We start from the raw sequence: 23,187 nt of genomic DNA, 5'->3' as shown, positions 1-23,187 counted from the left end.
TTCTGTACTGAGGTCTGTGCTTTCCAGCTCAGAACAGGTGTGAAAACCCTGCAGATATTCTTTATTACTCATTTTCCTCTCGTTGTTTTTGTTCATAAGTCATGAGCGCTTACTTTTCCTGATCTTCAACCTCAATTATTAAACACAATGAAAAGAAATGATGTGTGTTTCCTGTTTTATCATGCAAATGTCGTTGTCACTAACTACTGTTACACGTGCTTGAAGTGTTGAAAACGAGTGATACAGACATCACCTCAGAGATTCTGGACTGGACAACATCCATTTCCCCAGTGCTCACTCACCCAACCTGCCCCAACAAACACCAGTGTTTTTATTTAGCAGTCAGCTTTATACTCTTCAGGCAGCCAAATGAACCAGTGCAAATAGGAAGGAACATTGTAGACAAAAAAAAATTGGACATAAATTTAACACAACTGACACCATTAAACCTCTAGGCATGTTTATTTTAGACTTCTTCTAAGATGAGAACTTCTAGTCCATGAGTAGCCTTGGAGAAAAAGAAGACAAGGTAATGTCACAGTAGGCGGAAGCATGACTGTTCCTCCCCAAATAAGGCCAAACAATTTTAGATGATAGTTGGTGCATCTTTAAAACATATAATAAATAATACTCTCCCTCTTTGTAACAACCTAACATCTAATAAAAACATTAGAATGATGGTGTTCGTTGGAGAATGATGGTGTTTGTAGGATGTTTGATGGAAAATAATGGTGTTTTTTGGGGGAATGGTGGTTTTTCTTTGAAAGTGATGGTGTTTGCTGGAGAATGATGGTATTTGTTGGAGAATCGTAATGTTTGTTGAAGAATGATGGTGTTGGGGAATGGTGATGTGTGGTGGTGAATGGTGGTATTTGTTGGAGAATGGTGATGTTTGGTGGAAAATAATATGTTTTTTGGGGGAATGCTGATGTTTGTTGGAGAATGGTGGTATTTGTTGGAGAATGGTGATGTTTGATAGAAAATTATGGTGTTTTTTGGGAAAATGAGGTTTGGTGGAAAATGGTGTCTTTTGGAGGAATGCTGGTGTTTGTTGGAGAATGGTGGTATTTGTTGGAGAATGGCGATGTTTGGTAGAAAATTATGGTGTTTTTTGGGAAAATGAGGTTTGGTGGAAAATGGTGTCTTTTGGAGGAATGCTGGTGTTTGTTGGAGAATGGTGATATTTGTTGGAAAAGGGTGGTGTTTGTTATATATGATGGTGTTGGAGAATGGTGACGTTTGGTGGATAATGATGGTGTGTGTTGGAGAATGGTGTTGAAGAATTGTAGTGTAGACATAAGCTCTATTATTCTGGACAATATTCATTTCACCAGTGCCTACTGACCCAATCTGCCCCAATAAACACCAACATTCTAATGTTGGCAGTCTGCTTTATGCTTTAATTCAAGAACAGTTAAAACAAATGAACCAGCACAACTGCAAGGGAACATCCTAGACCCAAAAAAATACTAATTTTGATGTTTGAGAGAACATCATTAGGTCAGCGTCCTCTGGGCTCATCATTTGCCAACAAACACCATGAGTCTACTCCACTGTGATTTTCCACCAAACCTCATCATTCTCCAAAAAACACCAACATTCTCCAGCACCAACATCCACCAGTGAACACCAACATCCTTCATCAAACACCAAACATTCCACCAAACACCAACATTATGGTCTTGCCATTTGACATCAGAGTGTTTAGAGAAAAAACTGACAATCCAAATCAAGCAACTGCGAATGGACAGAACATTCCAGAGTGCAGAGTGGTGAGCTCTGGGCTCTAAGAGCTGTAGTTATCATGGAATCATCTGGACCTCTATGTCCAAATACCCTATCTAACCCAACCAGGAGTGGACCCAAGCCCAGGAGAGAGGTGGGAGGGGAGATATATACGCCCTGCCAGAGCAGGACATCGTCAAAGGAAGGAAGGAGCAAGGCAGGAAAGGAGGGAGAGAGTAAGAGGAGGAAAGCAGAGTTTTCCGTTAGAGGGAGAGAGAGGAGGCCGACCAGCAGTGGCACCACTCAATCACTCACCAGAGGCTGCTGACGTACCAGTCGCACCTGAGAATATCTGAAATAACACAGTCAAACAGGTGAAAAGAGCAGGACTGTCTGCATGAATTCCATGGATTTAGTCGAGTTTTGACAAAGTGAAGGGATCCGCGCGCCAAGTTAAGGATTAAAACCTGAAACATAAGAAAATACTCGGCCGGCAGAGAGGTGGTCTCGAAGAGGATTAAGAGGTCCGCAGTTCTGGAACATCAGTAAGTAAGTAGGAACTAAAGTAAGTACAGTGAGAAGAACTTGGTAGAACTGGCATAAATTTGCATAATGCAATAATTATTAGGGTTCATCTTCACTGAAGAAGATCCATACAGGTGAGAACTGCAGTGAGCAACTACAAGAACTGTATGGAGAATTATTTCTAGCAATTATATGAACATATCATAACAAAATGTTGTGTTTCCAAAATGGTTTATAGTAGAATGAAAAATGTGCGTTAAAGTGACTAAGATTTTATTCTGTGTAATTTTGGACCAAATATTCATATAATATAAATGACAACTGCCATATTTCATGTACATTACAAGGTTTTGCTGTGACGGTGACAGCACATACATAGCATAAATCCATATATCAAGATGAATTTCATCAGTAAACAGCTGGAACTTTGTTGTCGTTGTTGGACCAAAACCCAATATCTCCAAAACACTAATTTTATAGAAGAACAATATTACATTTCCAAATATTATTAACTCATAATGGAGGCTAATCTAACAATTCCAAGTAATTTTGGCTCATGAACTTTAACCACTTAACACTCCAGCCCTTTTTTCCACTTTCCACCTGAAATTCCATCCAAATCTTAGGCTTTTTACTCAAGCGGTAGGTAAAATAGAGGGAACTTCCTGCTGTAATGTTACTGAAAATCCTTCAAATGTGTAATTGAAAACATTTAAAGATATTGAAATGAATTTGTAATGATCAAAATACGATGATTTCATCATCATAATCCTGACATTTAGCCTGTTCATTTGATGTATAATATGTCCACACTGGCCAAAGAATGCCTTTGCGAAAACTATGAACGTTCATACTGTAACTAATATTTTGGCATAAAAACTTTCATGGCAAGGTATTTTGTGACCAAAATATTTATTTTTCTTATGTAATTAAAGATAAAATGGCAAAATGGATGAAAAGTAGAGATTTTGAGCTTTAATATGATACCTTGGTTGCCTATATCGCATCTTTAATGCTTCAGATAGACTCTTTTATATACAACACGATTGATTTTAACAGGTTAAACACAGTAAACATTAAAGGAGCTTTCAAATTATGCTAAAAAAGTCAAAATAATTATGATAAATCAGTATCGGGAGGTTGGTGATAATATTAGAACCTAATCAGCTCCTGAAACTGTATGTACTTATTTATGCACTTACCAAGTTCAGTGTTACCTCTTAATGCAGTGGGCAGGAAGTTTGCTTTTCCTGGATTGTGCTATAAAATTGGGACGGTCAGTCACGTCTGTTGGTGATTATCAGATTTCTGCTCTGCTTTAATTCCTTCTCTTCTTTACCAAATGCCCTCTGTTCTTGTTCTGAGACTATAGGAGGTGGAATCTTCTATAGGACTTTCTTAGACTTTTACTACCACAGTAATAAATAATAAAATCCTTAATATAAGCGTTTATTAGCTAAAGCAGCAGACAGCGTGGGAAAGATTCTTAAATCAAAATGTTGATAATATCAGCTCTATAATTGGCAGGCTAATGTCATGCACCGTCCCTCACATGAATAAAAAGACGGGCCAAGAGCCAAACTGATGATTAAAAAACGGCCTGTTATTAGAAAGGAGGACACTCCCTCTGTGGCCGTTCTCAGGATCACAAGATAAATACGTGCCAAATGTGACTAAAGTAAAGTAGATATAGACGTTAATGAGTCATTCTGATGAATCATATCAGCAGCTTAATAAGAGAACAAGCTTAATGTGCGTTAATGTAACAAGATTTTATGTTATCATTTGTTATCATTGTCATTTTGGACTTATTGTTCCATTCACCATGAAACATAAAGCTTATGGCTTAAAATCGTATAAAAATGCGAAATATGAGAAATTATATTTGAGTTTTGAGATTATGATAATGATAAGACAGCAATGGTGTGTCAGATATACCCACTTATATAGCTGAATATGTATATGAATATATACAAAGATGGCCATTTTTGGATATGCAGTCACTTATAGCCCCTGATTTATATCTTTGTGGAGGGGTTTTACAGGTCTTTTATGCTAATCGATAGAACGATAGAATATGAATGATATGAACACATTGATAACATTGCTGACATAAAATCAAGAAAGCAGAAATTAAATATTATTTCATTTATAAGGGAAACGTAGTCATCTAAATATTATGTTCCCCCAACAGTTATATTGCAATATGACTCCTAGCAAAAGAGTTTTATATGTACTGAAAAAAAGGTTCTATGACATGCAATGTAATGGTTCTCTAAAGAACCACACAAGGTATATATATATATGGGTAAACAAAAATTACACTCATATTGATATATATATATATATATATATATATATATATATATATATATATATATATATATATATATTAGGCATTTTTCCTTTCCATTGTGTCACTAAACTCCTCAGTCTGATTAAGTTCAATTCAAGTTCAAGAGGCTTTATTGTCATTTCAGCTCTATATATAAGTACACAGTGAAACGAAACAACATTCCTCCAGGACCAACACAGGAGCACAAGTGCGAGACAATACAATAAACACAGTGCAGACAATACAGTACAGTAAATAAATACAAAAGACAGTAAATACAAAACAGAACACAGGCAGTACACGGTACTGAGAGTATGGACAGTTGTGCAAAGCAGGATGTAACTGTGTATATTTTAGCAAAGAAAAACAAGTATCTCCAACATAGTAACTTTACAGGAGAGAGCAAAATGTTCTTATCTTTTAATGTAAGTCAATGGAAAGAGACTTTTTTCTAAGCAGTTTTGGAGCATTTCTATTGGTCCATTCATCATGAAATTTGATGAATATAAAGAACAGCTGTTGTGTTCAAATGATGTAGAAAAGTAAAAATCACAAAAAATTGAGATATTTTTCTTGGGACAGCGACAATATGATAATAATTGAGAATAGAAAATTATGAATATTAATAACTGTAATGGCATAATTCAACAAACAATCACAGTACAGTCAAGAAGTGCTGAGAATGATCCCAGGGCAGGCTGGCACTCAGATATTTTCATCATTACTGACTATAACTGAACAAAACAACCACCATTTTGGGTTCAGTTCGACTTTAAAACTAATTAACAGCAATATAATAATTGACTCATATCCTGCCTTCCGCCCAATGACAGCTGGGATAGGCTCCAGCACCCCACCGCGACCCAGAAGGATTAGCGGTTTAGATGATGGATGGATGGATAATAATTGACTCCTGAGATCTTTTGTAACTCAGCTATGCACTTTTTTCAACAACCATCCCAAAATTATCTCACATGAATTCAAATAGTGGAGGAGACACAAACCACCCCCCACCCCCCTTAATTAGCCCCAGTGGTAATTGGGCCCAATGACATACATCGTACATTCACCTACGTTTAACTAAGAAAAGTGTTTTCAAAAACAAACATCATCAAGATCGCTCGACTGGGAGGTCACGGCCCGTGTGCGCCGGGCGGTCAGTTGGGTTTATTTGTGCGTGCGGCTGCAGGAAGCCGTGTGTTTGAGGAGATGTCCTGCCTGGAGAGATATATGCAGTCGGCTCAGCACACTGCCTTTCCTGAGAGGCCTGTTCCTGGCTCATTGTTTTGTGTTTTTAGTCATCCTGGAGTTCCGGTCAGTGCGGGGGGGGGGGGGGGGGGGGGTTCGGAGTGGGGTCTGTTTCCTGCTGTTCACAGTTACTTAGTTATCTCTGTTTACCTTCCAGACTTCGTGCCACTGGATTCTGAGAAAAGCGAGCTTTGCTTTTTTAAGAGATTGCTTCAGTGAAAGGGTCATTGACCATTTACCACGCAAGGAGCTGTCAGCCAGGCCAGCCTCCTGGTCCTCGTATACACATTTAACATCTTTTTAATGGTACACACTTAAATATGATGGTCCTTCAAGGGTTCTTTAGTAGAACCATATATAACACATTCTCCATCAGTCTGAATGTTTTTTACTAAACCATTGTTTTACTAAAGAACCCTTGAAGAACCATCGTTTTAAGTGTGTAGTTATGAAATTATTTCTAGCAGTGATTTAACAGTAAGTAAATGAATGTCTTTAATACCCGACTGTTGCATCCTAAGGCTTCTTTCAGCAACTACATGGACTAATTCCAATATCTCTGTATAGTTCAGTGTGTGAGATGTAAACAGAGTAATCAGAGTGGTTTGGCATGAAATGGTTCAGATTTCAGCTTGTGTTCTTATATAGAACCAGGCTGGTCAGCCAGCTAACAGGCTAAAAGATAAACAAGACTGTAAACAACTCCATCATTAATATCACAGGCTTGAATTAAAGCACTTACAGTGTGATTAACTGTAAAACTGCAGTATAAAAGACTAAAAATGTCACCTGAATGTTTTACACATTTCAAATTTCCGTGTTTCAGTCAGAAGTCGCGTCAAACCCAGACTGAATCCCAAACGGCTCCATACTCCCTAAATAGTGTTCTAGCTATGGAAGAGTAGAAATTCTAGCCTCTACAGCCAAACAGTGCATCATGTATCGAGTGTGGATGAGTCTGAGTCCCAGATGACTGTTTCTTAGCTGTATTTTGCTCTGTTGGGCTCCAGGATCCAGTATTTAAACTCCTATGTAGTGCACTATGTAGGGAGCAGGGAGCTGTTTGAGATTCAGCCCCAGCATGAGAAGAGGGCGCCGCTGGATTGGTGTTAAATAAGACTCTCGGTGGTGATTTAGTGACCAAAAGTACTTAAAGTGAAAGTTTGTGCATTAAACAGTGCCGTGTTATCATATGTTCACTTTTATACGACAAAAAGTTTAAAAATTCACGAAATGACCGCAGTGTACAGCGATGGGCTGCCGAACTCCTCATTCAGTGGTCTGTGGTTGCTTGGCAATGATACCGTACTCTAAAGGAACTACATTTCTTGGCGGAATACTTGTTCATATCCATTTTTATTAATAATAACTTGAATAATTTTCTGAAAAATTGTGTTTTACCGTATTTTATGTTGACCACCGTTTTATAAAAGCAATAAGCCGTGTGTTCCTGTGATTTTATCACAGGGAAGGGAGTTCTAATCCACTTCTCGTCGTGCCTAAGAACATCCTTCCTGTGATAAAATCGCAGTAATGCACAGCCTCTCGTGGCTTATTGCTTTAACGACTCTATATGTGGTCTCTATATTACCGTTATTTGAGATAGTTGAGTTGTAGTTTATGGCTGTTGAGCTTTAATTACCAGTGGAGCCTTAAAGGGCCTGTGTGTTACATTCTTCTTGCATTTTATTTCCACTTTCATCACATTTATTAGTTTTATATTCCAAAAACAATCCTAATTCATTTTTTCATGACTGTATTCCCACTTCTGTCTATTAACTGATGTTTTGTTACTGTGCCTTTAAGACTGATATATGCAAATAGCTGTGTTCTGACTGGCTGCTCTGTATTGTGCCACATCTATAAATCAGTCAAAACACTCTTTTTGACTCCAGTGTGAGTGGGTGGGGCCAAGCTGCTATAGGCTGAATGTGTATGCAAATGTGATGGTTTGTGTGACATCACAAAACCAGTGAATTCAAAACAGGCTGTTTTTGCAGAGCAGTTTCCATATATGGGAGTGAATGGTACATTTTGAAACTTATTAAGCTTATTCAGCATTAAAGTGAGGAAAATTCAGTTTTCCATAATACGGACCCCTTTAATGTACCCTCTAGATTTTTTCTGGGAATGCTGCCCCTTTTCTCATCACTGTTCCTGATTTCTCTGCCTGAAAGGTCTGAAGGAGTGACAGAATGACTTTATCTCGGAACGGAACCCTGGAGAAGGCGTTATCTCAGCAGCTTTCGGCTGATGTGGTGGACTCAGAGTTAACCCGCCTCCATCACGCTAACTCCATCTCCTCAGCGGCCGTGTCCCCAGTGCCGGCCCCGGGGGTGGTGGTGCCCCCTCCGTACTCTGTGGCGGGCAGCACCGTGGCTGACCAGCCGCTGGAGCTCAGGGGGTCTCTGGACTGTTGGGCCTGCTCCGTCCTCGTCACCGCCCAGAACCTCATCATCGCCACCATTAACGCAGGCCTGGCCGGAGTCATCTTCGGCCTCATCCTCACCCCGGCGCTCGTCATGGTGGTGTTCGGCTTCCTCTGCCATTCATCAGTAAGAGCAGAGCTTTAATGTTTACACACAGCACGGATAACAGGATTGTATGTAGGTTATAATCCTGATGGACTTCAATGTTTGTTTCATCAGAATTTAGAAAAAACAGGCAGGTGTGTTAGCTAACTGACTGAACATAGCGCCAAATTATTATTACACTGAATTATTAGTAGTAGATACTGAATACTTAATACTACATACTAAATACTTCATAGTTATTACTAAATAATTATTTGTAGACTGAATTCATATTGCATACTAAATAATAGTAAATATTGAATAATTCATATTAAATACTAAATAATTAGTAGTAGATACTGAATAATTGATACCAAATAATCCATAATAAATACTGAATACTTAATACTACATACTAAATGCAGTTCATATTATACTAATAGTTCATATTACATACTAAATAATTGTTCAAATTGAATAATTCATATTAAATATTAAATAATTTGCAGTAGATACTGAATTCATAATAAATACTGAATAGTTGATATTACATACTGAATAATTACTAAATCGTTCAAAGTAGATACTGAATAATTCATAATACATACTGAATACTTAATGCTACATACTAAATAATAGTTAATATTGAATAATCCAAATGAAATACTAAATAATTAACAGTAGATAATGAATAATTCATATTATGTACTAAATCGTTCATAGTAGATACTGAATAATTCATAATAAATACTGAATAATTCATTGTAAATCCTCAATAATTTACGGTAGTTACTGAATAATTCATAGTAGATTTTAAAGGGAGTTTGAGGGGTTAAAACACAGGACCACCATAGATTCCTCAGACGTGCTCTGAGCTCAGTGTTTTAGCTCTGCTGATCTGTTAGACGCTCACAAACATCACCCATGAACTCTTCCACCTCAGCCATCAGAGAAAACACACAAATCAGATTTGGAAAAATGGGCGTATCTACAGAATAACATGCGCTGTTTGTGTGAAAAACACGTTCACGCTCTCAGCTTCAGCCCTTCTCAAATCCAGCACATCTCCACATCTCGCTGATTAGGACTGACAGGTGAGAGATCTCCGCTACATTCCTGACACAGACCACCTGGATGACCTTACATTAAAGTACACAGCTTCAGATATAATCTCCCCTCCTTATCACTGTCCACTATCATCTTACACGCACACACACACACCCCTCTCCCAAAGCTCAGATGTTACAGTAAGACTTAGCTCTAATCTGATGTTTGTTTTCAGTCCTATCGAAAACTGATCTCTTCAGCTCAAATTGACACGTTTTATACACATTTTTCAGTCATTTTGTCTGTTATGTGTTAATTATGTCAGTGGAACGTCTGTATTTGTGAATACAATCAATGGAGAAAGAACAGCAAACCTGAAGTTCACGTTGTTTGGAGAGACTGGGTGAAGTTTGGTCATCTGGGGCCGGACCAAGTTTCAGCTTCACAAAATCTAATAAAACATCTTTCTTTGTTAGCTCAGGTTCAGATTCTCAGGCTGTGATTAATCCTCGAGCGTGAGCATGACGTTTATAACAAAGCAGGACAAAGAAATAATACTGTGTAAATATATACAAGGTCAAGCATTTGTAACAGCAGAAAGCAACACTGTCCCTGCTGCCACTGTAGTAGAGTTCATTGGCAGAATAATTGCTTTACATTATCCATATTTATGTTATGTTATTATGTACTTTTTCCTCTGTGATCGATGCAGAGCGTGTAGCTAAGTGGTCGCCTCGCCATTGTTTTAATGGCTTGATTTTAAGTGTACTATTAAACAAATAGCTGACGACTTGCAGCAGAAGCTCAGCCCTGATTGGTCCAATAGCTGTTTATGATTCGTAACCCCAAACCATACAGCATAAGTTGCCATAGCAACAAAGCCCAGTAAAAAGTGATCTACTGTCATAAAACTAAAAATCCAGAATTAGGTCAAAATAAGTTTCAAGTTAGCATCAAAGTAAGCTTAAAGTTAGCTGGCTAAGTATCAAAATAAGGTTAAAGTTAGCTGGCTAAGCATTAAAGTAAGGTTAAAGTTAGCTGGCTAAGTATCAAAGTAAGGTTAAAGTTAGCTGGCTAAGTATCAAAGTAAGGTTAAAGTTAGCTAGCTAAGCATCAAAGTAAGGTTAAAGTTAGCTGGCTAAGCATCAAAGTAAGGTTAAAGTTAGCTGGCTAAGTATCAAAGTAAGGTTAAAGTTAGCTGGCTAAGTATCAAAGTAAGGTTAAAGTTAGCTGGCTAAGTATCAAAGTAAGGTTAAAGTTAGCTGGCTAAGCATCAAAGTAAGGTTAAAGTTAGCTGGCTAAGCATCAAAATAAGGTTAAAGTTAGCTGGCTAAGCATCAAAGTAAGGTTAAAGTTAGCTGGCTAAGCATTGAAAAAGTTTAGTTAGCAGGCTAGGAAAAAACACTTGCTTCATGAAATAAACCACTGGTTTCCGAGTTTAAATGGAAAGTTGACCACAATTATCTATTTTATATTGCTAGCTAGCGAAGCCTCTAGGTTTTTGCTTGACTTTGTTGATGTAGCTTAAGACGACTTACTCTGCTTTCAGTTTTTTCCTAATGACACCTTATATGTGGCAAAGAAGACAGAGAAACATTTTAAACCAAGCTACAGTCTAGAGGTGTAGACCACAGTGTAAACATATCATTCCTCTTGTCTCCCAGGTGCAGCCGCACGGAACCTCCGTTTACTGCTCAGACCTGCTGAACGATGGTGCCTGTGTAGCTCTGCTGGTGGTTGGGTTCCTTCTGCTGGTTCCTCTGCTGGTTCTGGCTTTGGCTGCTTACTGCAGACTGGCCCGCCACCTCCAGCTGGGCCTCTGCTTCATCCCGTACAGCCGCGCTGTCTATAAAAACCTGCCTGCATCCCACCACAGGGGGCTGGGGGGCTGCTGCGGCCAGCAGGGGGCAGCGGAGAGGGAGGGGAAGGGCAGCGTGTGGGTGTGAGGAAGATTCATCAGTAAAAACTGCTGGGCTACTACAGATGTACCCAAATTTAAATGCAAATTGACATTTATTAGAGTGAATCAAACAGAGCTGCCTTGACTTTTTTACTGTCACTACACTATGTAAATAGCCGTCGTGGCTTTTTTTAAATGTAAATATCTCTTTTCTGGGAGCTCCTCCTCAGCGCCTCTGTCACAATCTCTTCTGAGGCTTATCAAATTATCTCACTAGCTTAGCTCATTTGCTCTGCCTCATAATGCATTCTGACCCGTGAGCATGTGGGAGTAGCAGTGATGGCAACTACTGGTCAAAAGCTAACCAAACACAGGCTAACGAATCAAAGGCTAACCAAACAGACGCTAACCAGTCACCACACAATGGACTAACCAATCAGAAGCTAACCAATCACAGACTAACCTAACAGAGGCTAACTAATCACAAGCTAAATAATCATAGGCTATTCAATCAGAGGCTAGAAATCAAAGGCCAATAATCACAGGTTAGCCAATAAAAGGCTGACCAATCACAAGCTAAACAGCTGGGTTAACCAATCAGAGGCTAAAAATTGAGGGCCAGCAATCACAGACTAACAAACCAAAGGTTAACCACCAGACGCTAACTAGTCACTAAACAATGGACTAACCAATCACAAGCTAACCAATGACAGACTAACCCAATAAGAGGCTAACCAATCACACCAGTCAGAGGCTAAAATTAAAGGCCAACAATCACATGTTAGCCAACAAGAAGCTAACCAATCACAAAATAAGCCATCATAGGCTAACCAATCAGAGGCTAAAAATCACAGGTTGGCCAAAAAGAGGTTAATCAAACAGAGGCTAACCAATCAGAGGTTAGCCAGTAAGAGGCTAACCAATCACAAGCTAACAATCAAAGGCTAACCAGTTAGAGGCTAATCAATCATACGCTAATCAATGATAGGCTATTACATGTGGGATTTTCTGAGTTGATTTTCTGTTCATGCTGGTAATCTTATCAAAAAATGTGAATGTTTTTTACACAGTGAGTTTTAAAAAATCCACTAAAACCTCGAGAATGAAATCAGAGTAGAATTCAACAAGGCCTCAAACCGTGTTTGGAGTTCTCAAAGCCGGTCCTCGAGGGTCGGCAGCCTTGTGCTGAGGTATTACTTTTCTGATTGCTTTTGTGTTTGAGTGGCTGTTCCGTTTGGCTCTGACTTTCTTTTCCTCTAACTGTATGTTTTTGTAAGTTACTGGACTGGGTGTGTGTTTGATTCTGCTATGCCTAACAGACAGACTTTCATTTGGCTCTCTTGTGTTTTTCTTTCTCATTTATTATTATTGTTATGGTTTGTGCATTTTGGTTCAGCGTTCAATAAACTGAGTGTTTTGATACGTAACATTTTAACAGTAACTCAGTGCCTGTTTTGTCATTACAGCTCAAAATGTATCACACTAGGACTGTTTTGTTTCTGATGTGGGTCTAGACAGGTGTATGCAATGGAAGTAACTGGTATAGTCTTGTTGTATGTATTTACATCGATAACATATATAATATAGCATAACATTATGACCACCTCCTTGTTTCTACGCTCATTGTCCATTTTATCAGCTCCACTTACTATATAGGTGCACTTTGTAGTTCTACAGTTACAGACTGTAGTCCATCTGTTTCTCTGCATACTTTGTTAGCCCCCTTTTACCCTGTTCTTCAGTGGTCAGGACCCCCATGGACCCTCACAGAGCAGGTACTATTTGGGAGGTGGATCATTCTCAGCACTGCAATAACACTGATGTGGTGGTGGTGTGTTAGTGTGTGTTGCGCTGGTATGAGTGGATCAGACACAGCAGTGCTGCTGGAGTTTTTAAACACTGTGTTCACTCACTGTCCACTCTATTAGACACTCCTACCTCGTCAGTCCACCTTGTAGATGTAAAGTCAGAGACGATAGCTCATCTGCTGCTGCACAGTTTGTGTTGGTCATCCTCTAATCCTTCATCAGTGGTCACAGGACGCTGCCCACAGGACGCTGTTGGCTGGATATTTTTGGTTGGTGGACTATTCTCAGTCCAGCAGCGACACTGAGGTGTTTAAAAACTCCAGCAGCACTGCTGTGTCTGATCCACTCAGACCAGCACAACACACACTAACACACCACCACCACTTCAGTGTTACTGCAGTGCTGAGAATGATCCACCACCCAAATAGTACCTGCACTGTGAGGGTCCATGGGGGTCTGACCACTGAAGAACAGGGTAAAAGGGGGCTAACAAAGTATCAGAGAAACAGATGGACTACAGTCTGTAACTGTAGAACTACAGAGTGAAACTATATGGTCAGTGGAGCTGATAGAACAGACAGTGAGTGTATAAACTGTTAATGTAATGGCTTATTGGTGTAAATATTACACTTCTAGTTATTGTTTGGAATATATATTGCAATATATTCCATTTTGATATGAGAATGTGTAACGTTTTTATTGTTATGCAGATCTACTGTGTCTGTTCAGTCACACACAAAATGCTAATCCTCATCTTTACAGTTACAACAAGAAACTGGGGACACTAGCAGCTATATATTTGCTACAAAGCTTAAGCAGTTTAATATGTTGCCCATAGTGGGGTCAGAAGGTTACGGCCTGTGCTCTTATGTCTTCAGAAGAAAGTCAGAACGCTTTAAAGCATCACCACATGTGGCTTTAATCATATTTTAACTGCTAGATTCCAGATCAGATTAAACAGAGCAGCAAAATGGGGACTTGGACTTTGCAATGGTCCCACTGCAGGAATAAAAACAGTCTAAACTAAATGAGATTAATGGAAAACTCTCTCGTGCTGTCACTGATCCCATAATCAGGTACACAATGTTCTCAAACTGCTCTCAGAGGATTTTCGCAGACGTTACTGGGACACTGGAACATTAATAATAACAATAATAGTAATAATAGTAATAAAAATAATAGTAATGAGTTCATTAATAGCACTTTTCAGACATGTAGCTGCTCAAAGTGCTGTGAAAAAGGAAGTTTTAAAAAGTAAAAGCAGACTGACATAAAATAAAAATCATACTTAAAATAAAATACAACTATATATATATATATATATATATATATATATATATGTATGTGTGTGTGTGTGTGTGTACCAGAGTCTGGAGGGAGGTAGAGATTTGTAGGATTAGTGATTTTAAAAGGCTCAGCTTGTGGAAATTTCCCCTGCCCTTCCACGCATGCGCAATCCAGCCCTTAATACGAGCTAATGACTCACTTTACTGATTCGATTCTTTAGAACTACGTGAATCAAAGGAATCTGCGTTGTCTCTGAAGATGGACATTTCAGTCAGATGTTAAGAGAAACATTTACGTAAATGTTTAGGAAACAGGTTTTAGCCGTTTTAGCCTATAAAGACTGTGCTTACTTTTGTGTTCGCGATAAAAAAACGAATCGATTCTTCGGAGTCGTTTAAAAGAGTCGCTCAAACAGGACGATTCGTGAGTCGAATCGCTGCTCAGCCTCAGCAGCGTCACTCTCCGGTGTGCACACGAGCAGTGTGGCAGTGATGATGATGGTGATAATGATGATGAAGATAGGGATGGAAATATAGCCCAGGGCTGAGTAAGTTTGAGCAAAAAACTGGATACGTCAAATCACACCGATTCATCCACAGGTAGGTCTATTTTTATAGTGTTAACTGCTTAAGTGACAGTGTTGAGTGATGATTTAGGCTTTAAAAAGCTGTTTATTTCACTTGATATGAATTTTCCGTTCCACCTTAAATGGTGCAGCAGTTACTACTGAATCATTTAAGGTGGAACGGCAAATTCGACTGAAAAGACAATTAAAACTTCGATTTTAGTTCTTAATTTATGCATTAAAACGTTTCAAATTGGGATGTTTGCCTTCTTGGCATACAGTTGTTGGGACACAGCGAGTAACTGTGGTATTATTTGCATGTGTTCAGTTCTTAGTGTTTGTAGAGTTGTGTAGAGTTGTGTAAATTCGAAAACCATGTGTTTATGTAATGTCACTGTGCTGCTGTACAGTGATGGGACACTTTAAGCAACATGTTTATCCAGCCAAAGCCCCTTTACTGTGCTGGCAGCTCCTCCAGTCGCTCTACTTTCCTTCGCTCCAATGAGGATTAGTGCTTTATGTAACACACTTTTCAAAGAAGCCCAGACGCTCTCTGTGATTTCTTAATCGAGTCAGTTCGACCTTTAACCAAGTGGGCATGAATGAAGCGGTGGGGTTTGGTGATTTACCTGCTCTAGCACACCTGCTTGTGACCTGATGAGTTGAATCAGGTGTGATAAGGCAAGAAAAAATCAGCCAAGCTGTGCTGCACTCCATCTATGCAGGACCATAGTCGGCCTCTGCTGCCCTGAAGTGCTGTGCCCGTAACTATAGTGTATTAGGAATGGATGGAGTGATGTTAGATTTCCGGAGATAGTTTTATTTTCAGCCAAGATCTTTAATGTTATGCGTAATTGTGGGTTGATAGTCATGTGTGAGCCATTAGAAAAGAAGAAACACTGAGAGGAACCAAGACTGAAAAGAAGAAACTCCTCAAGAGCATGATGAGCAACCACTGAGAGGAACCAAGATTCAAAAGGAAAAACATAAAGAGACAAAAACTACTGAGAAGAACCGAGACTCAAAAGGAAAAAGTTTTTTAAAGCATGATGCCGAACCACTGAGAAGAACCGAGACTCAAAAGGTGAAAACTCCGGAAGAGCTTGATGAAGAACCGCTGAGAGGAACCAAAACTCAAAAGGAGAAATTCTCTAAGAGCATGTGGCAGAACGGCTGAGAAGAACTAAGACTCAAAGCGAGACAGTCTTCAAAAGCATGGTGAAGAACCACAGAGAGGAACCAAGACTCAAAAGGTGAAACTCATGAAGAATATGAAGAAGAACCACTAAGAAGAACCAAGAGTCAAAAGGAGTTACTCTCTAAGAGCATGGGGAAGAACAACTGAGAAGAACCGAGACTCAAATGGAGAAATTCCCTCAGGACTTGAAGTAGAACCACTGGGAGGAACCAAGACTCAAAAAGGAAACCCATTGCCCTCTGGATCAGCACATTAACATATACCTGCCTATTCAGTTGTCAGCAATTTAGCTCCGCCCATTTGTGCTGAAGTTATAAGGAGTGTTTCAGTCTGGACTGAGGCACAGCCAATCAGATCAGAGCTCATGTACATATATCAGTCTTAAAGACACAGTAAAAACAAGCTGTTTAATTCTAAGGGATAAAGAGAGGCTGGAAAATGAATTATGACTGTAAAATGAATTATAACTGTTTTTGGTTCATCAGTTTTAACTATTTTGTCTGTGTTTTGCTCCATGTTTACAGACAAAAGTATTTCGTACAGTGTCAGAAACCAGATAAACAAGCCTTTTAGAGATTAATTAGCCAGACCAAATGGTTCAACATAAATAAGTGTTGATTCGGCTAATTAGTGCACCATAAGCTTCCAGTTCTTGTTAATAATAACAATAAAAACTTTATTTGAAAAGTACCTTTCATACCAGAAATGCAGCTCAAAGTGCTTTTCAGTAAAGAATTACATGCTCCAAGTGCTTCACATGACAAAAAATATATAATCAGGGAAAACAATAAGATGGAAAATAAAAATGTTACTAAAAATAAGATAAAAATGAAAATAGAATACATAGAATGGCTAATTAAAATACATTAGCCTTGTGGCTCCAGTGCTAAAACTAAAGGAGTAAACATCCGACACTAAACATGAGCTATAAGGTCTAAAAAAAGCTTCTTCACCTAAAGACAGACCTTCGTTCTTAATCCTTTTCTTCGAATGAGGCTGTCCTTCTGTAGGCTGAGCCAAACAATGCAAGTAATGCAATTACCACGGTTACTTTTCTGCAGAAGTGCTGTTACAGTAGTAACCCCGAACCTCCCTGATGAGATAAAGCACTGTTTAATCACAATGTCTGATCTTCTCCCTCCAGATCCAGCAGTGCAGCCGAGCTCATGGGGAAGAAGGTGCTGCAGTGTTTTCCCTGGTACAAACGCTGTAAAGACCGGGGCACCGGCAGGCTTTGCCCACCGCAGGCCGGTGAGGGGAGCTTCTTTTACCGTCTTTTGACGTGGACACACAGGACTCGTTTTGCTCTCTTTATAATGAAACATGCAGTTGGTCATTGTTTTGCAAGTGCTGACGATAAACACAATATGTTTAGAAAAGCATATTGTATTGTATTGTGACATAATGTATGACGATAACTATACACACCGATCAGGCATAACATTATGACCACCTCCTTGTTTCTACGCTCATTGACCATTTTATCAGCTCCACTTACTGTATAGGTGCACTTTGTAGTTCTACAGTTACAGACTGTAGTCCATCTGTTTCTCTGATACTTTGTTAGCCCCCTTTTACCCTGTTCTTCAGTGGTCAGGACCCCCATGGACCCTCACAGTGCAGGTACTATTTGGGTGGTGGGTCATTCTCAGCACTGCGGTAACACTGACATGGTGGTGGTGTGTTAGTGTGTGTTGTCCTGGTCTGAGTGGATCAGACACAGCAGTGCTGCCGGAGTTTTTTTTTAAACACCTCAGTGTCACTGCTGGACTGAGAATAGTCCACCAACCAAAAATATCCAGCCAACAGCGTCCTGTGGGCAGCGTCCTGTGACCACTGATAAAGGACTGGACGATGACCAACACAAACTGTGCAGCAGCAGATGAGCTATCGTCTCTGACTTTACATCTACAAGGTGGACTGACAAGGTAGGAGTGTCTAATAGAGTGGACAGTGAATGGACACAGTGTTTAAAAACTCCAGCAGCACTGCTGTGTCTGATCCACTCAGACCAGCGCAACACACTAACACACCATGACCATGTCAGTGTTACTGCAGTGCTGAGAATGACCCACCACCCAAATAGTACCTGCTCTGTGAGGGTCCATGGGGGTCCTGACCACTGAAGAACAGGGTAAAAGGGGGCTAACAAAGTATGCAGAGAAACAGATGGACTACAGTCTGTAACTGTAGAACTACAAAGTGCACCTATATAGTAAGTGGAGCTGATAAAATGGACAATGAGCATAGAAACAAGGAGGTGGTCATAATGTTATACCTGATCAGTGTATATTATATTGCCAGCTATACTACAGCGTTTCAGATATTTGCACAGTCTTCACAGATTTTTCAGTAGTTCGTAAAAGACAGATTAATGCAATGTCCCCCCTTACAGCAAATGTATTTAGCTTAGATGTTAGCTTCTTTAGTTTTAGACCTGGAGCTGTGAGGCTAATGTAGCTAACGCGTAATGGACGTTTATACCCCACAGATTAGCATGGGGCTAACTGGATGACAAAATCACAAACCCTGTGGAGATGTTAGGTAATCTCTATAGTGTTTTCCGACACTGTGTGACACACTGTTATCTATAAACATGGACTAAAGTACAGACAAACTTCAATGGCTGCTACTGTTCTTCGCTATGCTAATGTGCTTTTTTTAATGTAGTAGATAATAGTAGTTGTCTACAGAGGGAGTGTGTTATCACAAAATAACATCACAGCTGTGATTTGGTCGCTGTAGATCATCACAGCCATGATGTTATTGGCGATAACACACTCCTCGAGTGTTCTATTGCTTTAATACAACAGTTAAATAAATACAGTAATAAATTAATAAACTGGGCCGTGAACGCGCCGTTTAATATGTTTTAATGTTCGCAGTTCCTTCACCAAATTATAGTTCCTTAATGAGCAGCTTGTTGCTACGTCAGAGTAACGAGCTCCGCCCACTCGCTGCACAGCCGGCAGTTCGTTCTCCAGCTCCACACAGACCAACCGACAGTTTGGGAATTTAGTGTCGTCTCATCTTCAGAGTCTGACCAAATCGGCTGTCAGTCAAATGTGATCTTAAAAGTGTCCATTTTCTGTTTGAGGCAAAGTAAGAAGTAAAAACGTTCAAATGTCTTGAGCGTCTCCTACAGCTGTCAAAGTTGTTGCTTAGCAACAGCGTCTCAGCAGAGTGATACAGTGTTTGTGAAAAACCTGTGATATTACGGTGAAATAACAGCACAGTTAGAACCTTCTCAACCAATCAGCTTGCGTGGCCGGAACTAACTGTTGTATAATTTCTAATATATAATAATAATAATAATATATAATAACAGACTGTTGCTATTGCTAAAAACAGTAGCAGCCATCATGAAGCTTGAATATAGTCTGTACTTTATGTTTATAGATAACAGCGTTTCATACAGTATCAGAAACCATATAAACAGGTCTATTAGAAATTATTTAACCAATCCAGTTGGTTTTAGAGAAATGGGTGATGGTTTAGACATGCATTTAGCACCATGCTAATTAGTGTACCATAAGCTTCTTTTACTTGTTAGCTACATTAGCCTCTTAGCTCCACTGCTAAAACTAAAGAAGCAAATCTATAATCTATGTAAACAGAGAGATTCAGAGTGGTTTGGTGTGAAATGGTTCAGATGTCTTTACAGTGGTGGTGATAGGAACCAGGGGTCCCCATGACTACAACACAAATATACACATTTTATTTACTATCCAGAACCACCAGTGAACCTACACGAGTCTTCTGAGTTTATATGGAATGTTGATGATGGAAAAATAGTGGAAAATCTGAAATAAGTTTTCTTCGGGGACTATTTTGCCTCACAGCGCCCTGCATAATTATGTATCCCTCCACCATTAATGGATTTTTTAAATACTATTTAGGCCAAAAGTTCAGACATCGTATTCATAACCATTTCGTGTAACAGCTTTCTATGAGGGAGCTTTTAGAGGTGGACGTCTGGTTCCTATCCCCACCACTGTGAACAACTCGGACTCTGACTTTTGACTCTTGTGCATCAAACCACTCTGAATGACTTCACATCTGAATGATTTAATTATGCAGAAATTTTGAAAAATCAGTGAAGTTCCCCTTCAAGCCACTCACGTTTTTCTCGTTCTTTCACTCGTTTGTCTCTCAGTTCCCCCCGGTGAGGTACAGCCTGTCTTCCCTCCCTCCATCCCATGGGCGTGCGACGGTGAGGGAGGCAGAACACGGCCTGTTTACTTTTCACACAAGGCCCGGGTCACCTATCGGCACCAGATGGACGGAAACATCATCGACGCCACCTGCTGACCTATGGGCACATTTCCCAGAATTCCCCACACTGAGAATAGATGCATTGAATTGGCTCGATTCAAATGTGTCCATCTTTTCTTTGTCCATGTCACAATTGTTGCCTTTCAGTTTATCTTATTTTTGGCAATAATAGTGTAATATATCATCGCTGTCCAAAAAAAAAAATATATCTATATCATCAGAGCACAGCAGCTTCCCTTCACATTGTGTGAAAATTTCATGATGATTTAATCAACAGAAATGCTGTAAAATTGTTTGGAATTAAATATCTTTACATAAACTTCCATTCAAACTGAAGAGCATTTTTGATCTCTCCTGTAAAGTTACTACTTATTTTTCTTTAAACAGCGATGATATTTTATTCATGTAGTAATGATGCACACATTTGAAAGTCAGTTGAATGCAGCACTTCTTCCAGTGTGTTCGGTCCTCTCTGTGGTCAGGAGGAGGAGGAGGAAGGAGAGGACGATGGAATTTAACGTGGGAGTGAAAAGGAGTTGCAGTAACACAGCGGTGTGTTTCCTCCCCCCAGAACTTTGTTTCTTCGGTTACTGTAATTAAGGCCAGCTGGATCCTTTCTGCCGGACCTGGACTGATTATGCATGGTTAGGCCGGTGACCACAGAGGGCGGACAGATTGTTTCAGACTCTATCATAAAAAAAAAAACAGAAATTGTTTACATATATAACCTGCATCGTATATGTTGCTGTTTTTGTCGTCCTGTTCCTCATATCTTGGCAAGATACTGCAGTTTGTGTTAAAAACAACATGTAGCATGTCACTTTTTAACACGTCTGTGCATCCAGTTATAGGGAAATTCCACTGATTTTTCAAAAATTTTCCATAATTAAATGGTTAAGATGTAAACAGAGTCGTTCAGAGTGGTTTGGTGTGAAACGCTCTGTTCTAGATAAACTTACCGAGTCAGAATTGTTCACAGTGGTTGTGATAGGAACCAGGCGTCCATCTCTAAAAGCTCCCTCACAGAAAGTTATTAAATGAAATGGTTATGAATTCACTGCCTGATGACTGAGACACATTGTTGTATGATAGTTTTTGATATTTTGGTTTAAAGCACAACTTATTTTGTTTAACACATTTGTGGTGGAGGGGTACATACAGGGCGCTCTAAGGCAAAATAGCCACCAAAGAAAACTGAAAAAATAATATGAGTCTCTACAATGAACCATTTTCACTCCAGACAACTCTGAATGACTTTGTTTACATCTCAACCACTGAATTAAACAGAAATTTTCAAAGTTTGGTGGAATTCCCCTTTAAGGTCAACACATATTTGGTGTGACTGAACATAAGGGAAGCACAGTACATATCATTTGTTAATCCTTGTCACAATCTTTGTCCAATCACAGTGTTTACAGTGCGCTGTGAGCAACTTGACCAATCGCAGCTTCACTAGGCTAACAGAAGTCAGTTATTTTGGTTCAAATAATGCAGAGCAATATCACAATCAAGGCATATCACAACTGCAGGATGTAGCAATGCAGTCACGGTCCATATTGTGTGGCCCTACTGGTGTAAAACTGTCTATTTGATGCTAAGAGCTAATTCAGGTTCTCCGTTTAAAGAGTTTGACACAGATAATCCAGGTATGAGGAACACAGCCTGACTGCCAGTGCAGTTTCTTTGTTACTGTGAAATATTTTGGTTTGTAAACGTTCAGAATCCCATCACTGGGATCATAATTCAAATCCAGACAAGATTCTGAAGCTAACTTTGGTTGGGAAACCAAGAAAACACGAGTGTTCCTGCCAATCAAAAGTTTGGAATCACTAATCATATTAATAATCTGTATTTGACTGTTATTTTAGTCAGTAATAAAATAGTTTATAATAGTTCAATAACTCGATATATGAGTAACTAGAGGCTAGAAAGTAATTGGGAGTATGAAGTAGTTGACTGATAGAGTCAGTGCTTTGGAATTGGGGAGATAATTGGGTAAGGAAATAAATAAATAATTTATAAAAACATTCTTTTGCTCTTCAGGCTCAGGACAGTTAGCGCTGTAGCTGTCAGAGTGATAACTGGATGGCCTGTATAGTAAATCTACAAAATAATGTAGACGTAACAGATCAGCAGCTGTAAATACCAAACAAACAAAAACCAAAACAAACAAAAAAATTTACAAACTCGTTTTTGTTAAAACATTTCCTAACGATGTTACTAAATTGATATGACTGTATGTCCTAATGGTTTATTATTGATAAATAAACCCATTTTGCCCTTCATTTGGTTTATTCTTCCTTTCATTCTTCTACACTCTGCTCTCAGTTCTGGTGATGTGTGGGTCAGATTGTTTAATGCACTCACAGATATGGAAAATTAGTCAAGCAAAACTATGTGAAGGTAACTAGGATTTCTGATCAAATCTACTCGCTAAATTTTTATTTTGAAATACCAGTTATGAGTTATTTGCACAATGAATGAGCATCAGATAAAATCACACTTGACTCAGTGTTTTATCCGATTGCAAATGGTTTCTTTCCAAATACCGAAAAACAGGCCTCATCCTGATCAACATGACTGAAAGTTTAATATGAGTATTTATAGGTTATGCAAATATACAAACCCTTTACAGTGTTTACGAAGGGTGTTGTTCTAAACCAAGAACTCGACAGACTTGCATTCTTGGGAAGAACATTCTTGACAACATGTTGCTAACAAGTAATGTAAGCATATAGCCACTCATTAGCATGATGCTAAC

At 39.2% G+C, this 23,187-nt stretch overlaps 1 protein-coding gene across 2 annotated transcripts; it reads left to right on the top strand.

Annotated features, from left to right (window-relative positions):
* Positions 1-1,920: 1,920 nt before the first annotated feature.
* tmem88a (transmembrane protein 88 a) lies at positions 1,921-12,728 on the top strand. 2 transcript variants are annotated; one of them, XM_036595363.1, is made up of 3 exons: positions 1,921-2,270; positions 8,011-8,388; positions 11,058-12,728. In XM_036595363.1, exons 2-3 carry the CDS (start codon positions 8,029-8,031, stop codon positions 11,337-11,339), a joined length of 642 nt encoding a protein of 213 aa, XP_036451256.1. In that variant the 5' UTR covers positions 1,921-2,270; positions 8,011-8,028; the 3' UTR covers positions 11,340-12,728. The 2 variants fall into 2 exon arrangements, with proteins under 2 accessions (XP_036451256.1, XP_036451255.1); XM_036595362.1 differs by having other exon boundaries at positions 1,921-2,274.
* Positions 12,729-23,187: the final 10,459 nt, after the last annotated feature.

This window comes from Colossoma macropomum, unplaced genomic scaffold (assembly GCF_904425465.1).
Source record: "Colossoma macropomum unplaced genomic scaffold, Colossoma_macropomum, whole genome shotgun sequence".
NCBI classification, from domain to species: Eukaryota; Metazoa; Chordata; class Actinopteri; order Characiformes; family Serrasalmidae; genus Colossoma; species Colossoma macropomum.
Note: the sequence above shows the minus strand (reverse complement) of the source record. Positions and strands in the feature narration are given on the sequence as shown.

Excerpts from the sequence above, each read along its gene's own strand:
- tmem88a (XM_036595363.1), top strand. The coding sequence starts at position 8,029 with ATGACTTTATCTCGGAACGGAACCCTGGAGAAGGCGTTATCTCAGCAG. Across the intron at positions 8,389-11,057 it reads GCTTCCTCTGCCATTCATCA|GTGCAGCCGCACGGAACCTC; the intron begins GTAAGAGCAGAG and ends CTTGTCTCCCAG.